The sequence below is a fragment of the Glycine max genome, chromosome 12, assembly GCF_000004515.6.
Source record: "Glycine max cultivar Williams 82 chromosome 12, Glycine_max_v4.0, whole genome shotgun sequence".
NCBI classification, from domain to species: Eukaryota; Viridiplantae; Streptophyta; class Magnoliopsida; order Fabales; family Fabaceae; genus Glycine; species Glycine max.
The window spans coordinates 35,208,622-35,219,809 of record NC_038248.2 but is presented as its reverse complement, the minus strand read 5'-3'; the positions used below and the strand labels follow the sequence as shown (position 1 = coordinate 35,219,809).

General features: G+C 32.3%; 1 protein-coding gene across 1 annotated transcript; it reads left to right on the top strand.

Moving 5' to 3' along the window:
• Nucleotides 1-688: 688 nt before the first annotated feature.
• LOC100797984 (probable glucuronoxylan glucuronosyltransferase IRX7) lies at nucleotides 689-3,293 on the top strand. The gene is made up of 4 exons (XM_003539386.4): nucleotides 689-1,466; nucleotides 1,552-1,913; nucleotides 2,012-2,262; nucleotides 2,494-3,293. Exons 1-4 carry the CDS (start codon nucleotides 1,184-1,186, stop codon nucleotides 2,975-2,977), a joined length of 1,380 nt encoding a protein of 459 aa, XP_003539434.1. The 5' UTR covers nucleotides 689-1,183; the 3' UTR covers nucleotides 2,978-3,293.
• Nucleotides 3,294-11,188: the final 7,895 nt, after the last annotated feature.

The following is an 11,188-nucleotide window of genomic DNA, read 5'->3' as shown; positions in this document are numbered from 1 at the left end:
ACACTGATGGAAGTAATTTAGTGACAATATTGGTCCAATTCCAGTCAAGTTTCCAAAATGATAAAGTAAAGCCATTAAAAAGGTAAGTTGACTTATTTAATTATGTTTTTCCATTGTTCCTTTTATGCATGTCCATTGTCCAGGTTCATGCCATTAATTGTTGCTAATCTTAGATGTGATGCGAACTACTAGTAGTAATCATTATTTAAGCATCTTATCCAACTTTTATTTATTCATAAAACATCAAAAAGACCTTCCTGTCGTACTTTTTTTTCTGCCCGTGTAATTGCACATTTGCACTGCATGCAATGCGATCTACGGTTTTGCATTTTCAACCCCTTAGTTCACTTGGCCTCATTAGCTGTACTTTGATCCCGTCGTGAGAGCGTGATATCATATTATGCTCATTATAACCATGATGACAGATCTTATCTTATTGCTATATAATTAATAATTTAATATGATCAATAATAATAAAGCCTACAGTAACCGTGATACCAAATTTAATCTTTTTTGAATAAGATATCATATTCGAGTAATAAAAAATGTAATTAAAAGAAAAACTTAATTAAATATCATCATTTATATTTTTAGACAAAAATTAATCATTATGTACTAATGGTGATCCAAAATAATAATAAAAACACATTAAGCAAAACCCAAAAGCACATTGGACTTGGACCAATGATTTCAGACGACAAATACTGAGAGGACCAAAAGCAGCATAGAAACCGATGCCTTCGCCGAGCTACATGCTGATCTCGCCATGTGACCTCTGAAACCAAAACTAAAGAATCTCTCTTCTCTCAAACTTTCTTTCAATTATTTTTTTTTCATATTATTAGTTTAATCATCGTTCAATAATTAGGCAAGAATCGGATTTCGGAATTCAAAACCCCATAACCTTAACCAACGCTGCAACGATTTTATTTTATTTTCCTTTCAACGAATTGATTAAATCCCACTTGTTTATTTTTGGTGCAAAAACGAAATGCCAACAAACCTCTACCTTCCTCCTCTTCTCTTCTCCAAGTTCTCATATCATATCACTGTTTGTGTCTTCATTTCTTCATTTCTACTTCTTCACAAACCAGAATCGGAAAGACCTCTCTCAACCACTCCTTCAAAGTCAGGGTAGGTTGGTTGGTTTCTCTCTGTAATCTTTTTTCAATTTTAAGAGAAAATGTCAGAGCAGAAGAAACCCCCCCAAAGCAGAGTTTTCTATGTTAGAATGAAGCTCCTGCACAAACAAGGGAACAAGCCTCAGCAAGACAAAAACAACAACTGCTTTCACACATATTACAAATGGGTTCTCTGGTTTTCTTTCTCCCTCTATTTCTTCACTTCCTATCTCATCACTAGCAACCCCAACAACACACCAACCTCTGCAGACACATCCCATGTCTCAAACTCCGAATCCAACGTTGTCTCTCCTACCCTTGTCGAATCTACTACGAACACTCTAGGTAACACACAGAAAAACTGGTCAGCATTTTAAGTTCAAAAAAAATTATTTTTTTACTTTTAATTAGACTTAGTTCATCATTGTAGGGGTGCTGAAGAATATGAAGGTGTTCGTGTACGAGCTTCCTCCAAAGTACAACACCGATTGGCTTGCGAACGAGAGGTGTAGCAGTCATTTATTCGCTTCGGAAGTTGCTATTCACAGGGCACTGTTAACGAGCGAGGTTCGCACGTTTGACCCATACGAAGCTGATTTCTTCTTCGTCCCAGTTTACGTGTCTTGCAACTTCAGCGCCGTCAACGACTTCCCGGCGATTGGCCACGCGCGAACTCTTATATCCTCCGCCGTCAACCTCGTCTCCACCGAATACCCATTCTGGAACCGCAGCAGAGGATCCGACCACGTCTTCGTCGCTTCGCACGACTTCGGCGCGTGCTTTCACACCCTGGTAAAAAAAAATCTAAGTCCCACGTCGTTTAAAAGATAGTGTTACTCGAGTGTTTATAAAGCTTAGTATTTCGAACGTATGATTATTTTTTTATGAAGGAGGACGTGGCTATGGCTGATGGAATACCGATAATCTTGAAGAACTCGATAGTGTTGCAGACATTCGGCGTCATTCACCAGCATCCGTGTCAAGAGGTTGAGAATGTGGTGATACCGCCTTACGTTTCGCCGGAAAGTGTAAGGAGTACGCTGGAAAAGTTTCCGGTGACCGGACGGCGAGACATTTTTGCTTTTTTCCGAGGGAAAATGGAAGTCCATCCTAAAAATGTCAGCCGACGGTTTTACAGCAAGTAATTACCAATAATTGTTTTTACACATTTTTTATTCTTAAATTATTCTGTTTTTTTTTTTTTCTGAACCTTCAAAATTTAATGTTGCACTACTTTTTCTTTTTTACTTTCTATTTTAAAAAATACAGATAGAGGGAGTAAGTGCCACCCTTTCGTCTAGTTAATCATAATGCTTCTAATCAATAATCTATTAACTAATTCATTGGCCTTTTTTTTTCTTTTCTTGTGAAGGCGAGTGAGGACGGAGATATGGCGGAAGTTCAACGGTGACCGGAGGTTTTACCTGCAGAGACATAGGTTTGCCGGTTACCAGTTGGAAATTGCACGGTCGGTGTTTTGTTTGTGTCCGTTAGGGTGGGCTCCGTGGAGTCCGAGGTTGGTGGAGTCGGTTGCGTTGGGTTGTGTGCCGGTTGTGATTGCGGATGGGATACAGTTGCCGTTTTCCTCCGCCGTGCGGTGGTCGGAGATATCGTTGAGCGTGGCGGAGAGGGACGTGGGGAAGTTGGGGAAGATTCTGGAGCGAGTGGCGGCGACGAACCTGAGTGTCATTCAGAGGAACCTGTGGGACCCACGGACAAGGCGGGCCCTTCTTTTCAACAACAACAAGGTGCAAGAAGGGGACGCCACGTGGCAAGTTCTGGTTAGTTTGAGTGAGAAGCTAGGTAGGTCGCAGCGAAGGTCTTCGGTTGCTGGCCAATTGAAGAGTGACACGTAATGCGTTACAATTGGATTTGAACTATGAAGTTTGACAGCGAATGAAACAGTGTTTACAACGTGGATTTGTCGCTCTCTGTTGCATGCAATGGTTGGTGACAGCTGCGTTTTTCTTTGGCTCGTTCGCGTAAAGGAATTTTAGTACAGTGAAAGGAATTTTAGAACAGAGTAGATTTTTTTGCAGGATTTCCTTCCAGTGTTTTTCATGAGATGACAAGCATTGGTTCGTTTTGTTGACAGATGAGTTTTCATTTTATTATTCTTTTGCTAAGTCATTTTTTATGTAAATAAATTATAGAGTTTGTAGTTACTGATAACTAAGTATCAAATATATATAAGTAAAAAAAGCAATTTTGTTATTAAATTTAAACGTAAGTAAATTTAATTTATTTTATTTTATTTAATTTTAGAATACCTTTATTTAATTTAATTTTTGTTTTTTTAATAATTCTTTTACTCATGATAGAAAATTTTAATAAAAAAATATTTTAAAAGTAATTTGATTTTGTTATCTTGAGTTAATAAAATTAAATATACGATGATGAATATGAGTTGGCAGAAAGATGGTGAAATGTGAAAGGTTTGGAATTTGGATAGCGAAATGATTGATTAGTTTGGATGCAGTGGGGGTGTGTCAGAACTTTACAGTGTTTTTAATGTTAAATTTGGGAAGTAGTGAAGGTGTCAGTGGTCACGAATATGGTATGCTATGGCCTGGCTATGGGTGTCAAAATCAAATGTAGAGGGAGAGAATCCTACAATCGATTGTTTGCATTATAGGCTTTTTGATCAGTTTAATTAAATGTATAGGAAATCGTTATTTATTTACATTTCAATATGAGCGGATAATGTGTAGGAAAACATGTTAGTTTTAACTTTTTATACAAATAAATTGTAGAATTGAGGTACAACTTTATAATTATATTTTAAGGAATTTAATTTTTATTTGTAGTCAGTATAAAGATTTTTATATTTTAACTAATAAAATATCATTGGATTAAAGTATTACATAAATAAATATCATGTCCCCAAAAGAATATTACATAAATAAATATTTATAATATTAAAAGGATGATATTAATAATTTTGCATATAGTTTCTACTTCATAGCGGAAGCGATCATGTGTCGTTGTTGGATCAGAGTGAGAGATAAGCCATCATTATCGTGTTTGCAGAAGCTACATGTATCGAAACATGAAAATGTTCCACTTTTCACTGTTTCTACAGGCACGATTTCTTTCAAGGTGTTGCTGAACTAAAGTCTTGATGGAGCGTTCAAGACATGAATAATATATTTCACGTATTATACTTAGAGAGGGTAAACTATTATTTTGCAGGATATTGCAATTTGGACAAGTCTTTGAGGCAATTCTAATTAATTTTATATTTATTACTTGAGTAATGACACTCAAACATTTACCCTTTTTAAGCACTTAATTAATATTCATCATTTTTCTCTCTCTCTCTCTCTCCCGCTTCATATTACATCATAGTACTAATACTTATAATATCTAGGGACTTAATTTTTTGTCATCCATCAATTTCTAACACTTAATTGATATTTTTATTTTTTTTTATCAAATCATATCACCTATTATATTTATATTTATATTTTTTTTCTCAAGGTGTCAACTATTATTAGGTGTCAAAAAATCTCATTTCTAATATTTGTGTTTTCTCCTTTTTTTTATTTTTCTCTCACTAGATATATGACAACACATTGGATTGGGTGTCTTCAAATACTTTTCCTATTAATTACATGGTTTGTGGCTGATAAAAGCCCATGAAATTTGCAATATAGTGGTGGGGGACATTGGGGAATTGTTTGGGGCACTCAGCATTTTTGCTGTGACACCCAACAATTTACAAAAATGCTGAAAATACCAGTGTCATTTTTTTCGCGAAATTTCCTTGACTTAGTGTAAGTTGCTACCGTTAAGGACGATTTGGAAGCATATTTGGTCTCTAGTGGTGTATGTGCATTTGTGAGTAGTATATGATGAATTTTGGTCGATTTCCATCGTCGAAGTGCAAAAAAAAAAAATTGATGTGCATACGGATTGGAATCCGTATGGTTCATACGAATCAACAATCCATATGAGCATCCGTATGATCCATGCGGATTGCCAATTCGTATGTATGTCAAAAAAATTTTCTTAATACCGACCATTTTTTTGTGATACCGATTACAATTTTTTTAAAAAAAAATTACAATGATAAAACAAAAGAATTAAAAATATATTTTAATGATTAATTTTAATTCAGTTATTGGTTAAATTTAACAATGATAAAAAAATTTCATTTAGTCGTTAATAAAAAATAATTTTTTTCAAAACATGACCAATTTTTTTCAAAAACAATGGAATAATATTATACATGACAAAACAACTATTATATATAAGAACATTGTTGCAACAAATTTAGAATCAACACATGATATAATAATTATTATAAAACAACTATTATATAAATAAATTATTCAGAAGTAATTAAAATGTTCACAATAATTAAAATGTTCAAAGTAATTAAAATGTTCAAAATCCTAAATTGTTCATAAACACGACCAATAAAGCACACAGTTAACATTGGGATCAATGAATTCAAAAATTATTTCCAAGTCAACGGTCAACGACAAGGTCTCGCAGAAATGTTTCCATCCGACTCCAATTTTAAGTGTCTTCCTCCAATGATTGAACATGAGCCGACTTTCTGCAACGTCCTCCAAGTTCAAATGAGTCTAACCTTTGTCTTTAAGAAAATAATACATGTTACTTGGAACGTCTTGACAAATAAAGAAATGTTATGTCAGCAATTTATGTTATGAAATTTAAAACTTGAAAAATAAAAAAAATACTGACAAGTAAATTAGAAAGTTGCTTACCAGATTGCTACAGGTTACTTTCTGTTGAGTGAGATAAACCTTGAAGGTGACAAAATCTGGCACTTGATGGTATAAAGAGTGTCATCTTGAGAATGATCTGGGCAGGCAACTAGTCTTGAATATGGTAAGAAAAAAAATGCCCTATTACCATAATGAGTTAAGGATACTAGATGATCTCCGGTCAGCTGGTAAAAATCTCGTAGTGTTGTCCACCCTGCTATAACGACTGGTTGGTCCAAATCTTTGTTGTACACAACGTTATGATAATTTCCGTCTTTGTCAACCAAATGTCATGCATCGTCAAGTACATCCTTCCACTTGACAGCATATACCTTACTAACTTCATCGAAAATCTACATGTCATATCACAAAATAAGGTTGGTTAGTTACACGAAATAAACAGAAAAATCAAATGTTAATTAAATCAAAATGAACATGACCTGGTCCCTGGCGTGAACGGTTTGAAAAAAATCCTCTCGTGGAGCTGCGACATTCTGCATCATGTTTGTCATTTCCCTCCATTCTCCATGCTCTTCAATTGTTAATTCTGACATAATCAAGCAATTAATAGGCATTTAAGCTTCAAGCAATTAACAGAATTAACATTCAAGTAACTATATGTTAATTCTTACTAGGCACATTCACAAGAAGTTGCTCTAGTTCCTCATTGAGGCTAGTCCAACATAATGACGACGGACGAGAGCGTGACATTCTGAAATATATTTGACAAAATAATATTTTAATATTTTTGTTATACTAACATTTTCGTGTTTCTAATCTAATTTTTCTTTCTCAATTGTAAAAATCTAATCTAATCTACTAATATTTTTGTATGTTTGTTTTAAAAATCTAATCTAAATTATAATCTAATCCTATTAACATTTTCTAGATAAACTAAATAATAAATAAACTAAACTCAATATAAATATTGTTCATTTTTCCTATTTTTTATAATAAAAATCATTTTTTAAAAAATAAACTTATACAGATTGACAATTCGTATGAACCATACGAATTGCTGATCCATATAGTTCATAAGGATTGGTAATTCATATAGTTCATACGGATTGGTAATCCGTATGAACCATACAGATCAACAATTCGTATGGCTCATACGGATCAGCAATCCGTATGACTCATACGGATTAACAATCTGTATGAAGGAATTTTTTTTAAAAAAAAGTCATACGAATTGATAATCTGTATGACTTTTTCACTAACAAAAAAATATTTTTTAAAAAATAAACTCATACAGATTGGTAATCCGTATGAATCATACAGATTGCTGATCCGTATAATTCATACCGATTGGTAATCCGTATGAACCATACGGATCAACAATCGGTATGGCTCATACGGATTGCTAATCCGTATGAAGGAATTTTTTTTTTAAAAAAAAGCCATACGGATTGGCAATCCATGTGGCTTTTTCACTAACAAAAAAAATATTTTTTTTAAAGAAGCCATACGGATTGTCAATCCGTATGAACCATTTGAATTGTTAATCCGTATGGTGTATACGGATCAACAATCCGTCCCTTTTGTATGGCCTTTTCACAAAAAAATCACGGAGTAGACAACCATGGCAAGGAGGAAGCATAGCAGGTAGGAAGATACACACAACAATACACAAAACAAGCAGCACCAATACAAACTAAAACACAAAACAATACACAATACACAATATCTAACGACAAGGAGCAACAAGCACCACAGGAGGAAGAAGATTCACTAACCTCGACAGGAGAATTAGAGGCAGCAACAACGAGGAAGAAGTTGCAACACCGACAAAGAAGAAGATGCTGCAACCGATAGTGGAGAGGCCATAGGAGAAGAGGAGGTAGTGCGGAAATGAAGCGATGAAGAAGAAATCTCGGAAGAAGAAGCTTCTCTCGGAGGAAGAAGAAGAAGCGTTCTTTCAAGGAAGAAGATGATTTTGGAAATGCACAGTGACTTGTACGGACGAGTCATTGTGCCGCTTTTATATTAAAGGGTGAAGGGCATTTTTGCCCTTTCACCCATGTTGCTGGTGCCCCAGCAAAAATACTGGGTGCCCCAAGCAACTGTCGGGACATTGTTCAAATGGCTCCTCGTGTGAATTGGTTTGGATTAGAGGTGGGATAGGCAGGCCGAAGTCTTGGGCTTCTTGGCCCAAGGAAGATCTTCCTCCGCAGTCATTCTCTTCGTGTGAATTGGTTTGGATTATGAGTGTTACATGCTAACTGTTAGTTCTTCCCATTTGATTGCATCGGTCAGAGATTTGTTCAGATTTTGTTTCTTTGGAGAACTATCCTCTGAGTTCATTTGCTTTGTTTTATGGATTAAAATTCTATTTCTGGGAATATAAATTTTAAAAATCTAATATTCTTATTTTTTTTTTTCTGTACAAATTTCGAAAAATTATTTTTAAGCATTGTTGATTTTTGTAAAAATGGTAAATATTCTTTATATATATATTACTTTATTTTATCTTCCCCTCAATTAATTTCGACCTTCGTATTTTTACCGTCCAACACCCTTATCATATTTTAGATAAAAATATTAAGGACATACGCAAACTTAAAATTGAAGAATTAGTTTTAAAATATTTCTATTTAGAATTGATTTAGTTATTGCAGGAAATTATTAAATAATAGAGAAATGTTTATATCTTAGCTTAAAATTTTTTACACTCTCACTTTATCAAAATTAAACTCTTAATATATAAACCCATAAGTTTCTTTAAGGAATAATAAGCCGACAAGAATGGGGAGGCATGAAGATTGTTGCTTATTTAGTGAAACTGAACTTGCCGACTTGCTAGACAAGATTATGATTGAAAAAAGGGTAGTATATGACCTTAAAAGTGGAAGAAGAAAGGTAAGAGCCATATACGATTAATCGGAACTATTTTTCATGTCATGGTTTTCTTTATCAATCACACTCGTATTCGTTATGATATCTTAGAGTCGTTTGATAGTTAAATTAAGATAAAATATGACATGATGATAAAACATATACCAACATGATAAGATAATAACACAATTAATTTTTCCTTTAAAAAAGAGCATAATCAACTTTTATCATGTTTAATAATGTTGGATGTGCACTAAATAATAAGTCAATGAAATATAATACGGATTATGTTTAAATAAAAAAATTACTACTTCATTAAAGTTACATATAATTTTCTAAAATTAACTTTTAATTTACTTATTCATAAATTTTGAAAATGATAAAAAAATATGATGTTAACTAAATTATTTAAAATTATATTATATTTATCAGTTACTTTTCTTAAAAGTACAAACGAATTATATAAGTTTTATAAAACTATAATTATGATTCAAATCCTTTTCTTTAAAAACATCTAGCTAATAATTATTTAATTTTAATATTTTAACAATAATGTCATTTAAATTTATAAGTCAAGAAACATTATTTGAGCAATAACGCTAGTCATTGCATTGATAGTTGATAGCGTTGAAGGGTTAGTTTCTACTCCCTTCGTTTATTTCTTTTTACAAGGTTATTTTTAGAAATTAGGAAATATAATAATTTTTTTATTCTAATAAAATAGGTTTGGAATTTCCTATTTTGTCCTTTTTCTTTCCATCCCACAATAAATGTGTGTAAATTAATTATTCCACCCATTTTAGATTTTATAACATTTAAGACTTTGATACAAGTATTTAGGAATATAATTAATTTATTGAATTTCAAAGAAAGTATTAAGTAGTTTTCTAATATATTATTTGTCTCGTTAATTAATAACTCTTTTACTCTTCCTATAAACTACTTCCACTAAATATTGACTAAAAATAGTTTTGGAAAAAATAATTAATGATGTATTGGTTTTGTAAAATAATATATATTTTAGGTTAGTTTTTCCCCCTCTAAAACGCATTATAATCTGAAATGGAGGGAGTAAAGATTAAAAGATAAACAAGAGCATAATTGATAAACAATTAATTAATGTAATATTAAACTATGTGAACGAAAAATAAAATGAAATAAATTTATTTAAAAAATCTGACACTTAAAACAAACAGAATAAATAATAATTTGCAAGATTACAAAATAAAAAGTTATTGGTACATTTCTTGTAATTATAACATTATATATACCTTCACATTAATTAATTATACAACCAAAATCAAAATATAAATAGAAAATTATGTGAAACTAATTACAATCAGATAATTAATTATAGTTTTCATTATTATATTAATTTGAAATATCCACAACTTTGCTGATAACTTATTTGTATTGAAAATATGATTGAGTATTTTTAATATGATTTTTCTTTTTAATTATATTATTTTTTTATCACAAGATTGAAAGTTAAAATCTTACTTTAAAGATATCAAATCTAATTTTACTTCAACCAACAAGTTAATAATTTCTTCTAAATATTCGTGAATAACTTAATTTATTTCAATCAAACCAATGGTTGAAAGTTTGAAGTGGGGGGTTGTTTGCACGATTTAATGCATTGTTCCAACCCTAGATTCTCATTGAAATCCTAAATTCATTCATGTGACATTTGACAATGCCACAACTAGACAAGGATTAGTACGACAAAGTAATGCTTCTGATCATTCACAAGATCAAATATAAATTCAAAGCAAGAGACTGTGCAAGATACTAAGGTGTGATTAAGATAGTTCACATGATTTGATAGCCTTTATCTAGGGATAATTGGTGTAAACCATGCATGATTTATAATAATATACAAGACACATGACCGATAAGGCAACTTTTATTGGGCCAGGCAGTAGCGTATTGAATCGAGCATCATTGCCAACCATCTATATGCCTTTCTGGCTCTATTGGTATGTCAAGTCCTGTCTTCTTGTTCCAGTTTAAAGAGCATAATTTATATTAACTCAAACCACACTTTTTTAATTACTCCTAAGCAATAGTTATTATGCTTTTTTAGAATAAGGATCACAAGCATACTTTGATTTTGCTCGTTTGCTGTTGTTTGTTGGTGGCTGCAGCTGTTCACGTCTTGTGTGAGCTGTTTTGCCTCCCTCTTCCTTTGCTTAATAAAATTTCTCTTTGGCCTTCCAAAAAAAAAAAAAAAAAAAGCTGTGCTTTACAGTATCAATTAAGAATCTTATTTCCGAATAGTTAAAAAAAACTCTGGTAATTAAATTTTATAAACCGAATAGAGAGGATCATCGTGATCTTAATTATTTTTCAAAGTTGTGTATATTGATTGCTAAAACTAAAACAGTAGTAAGATTTTTCTTAATATTAGGAAGGAAAAGTCTATACACATTACTAAGTTATCTTCATGGTATCTTCTTAAATTGGGTGGGTCAGCATTTGTCTTTATGCTTGATT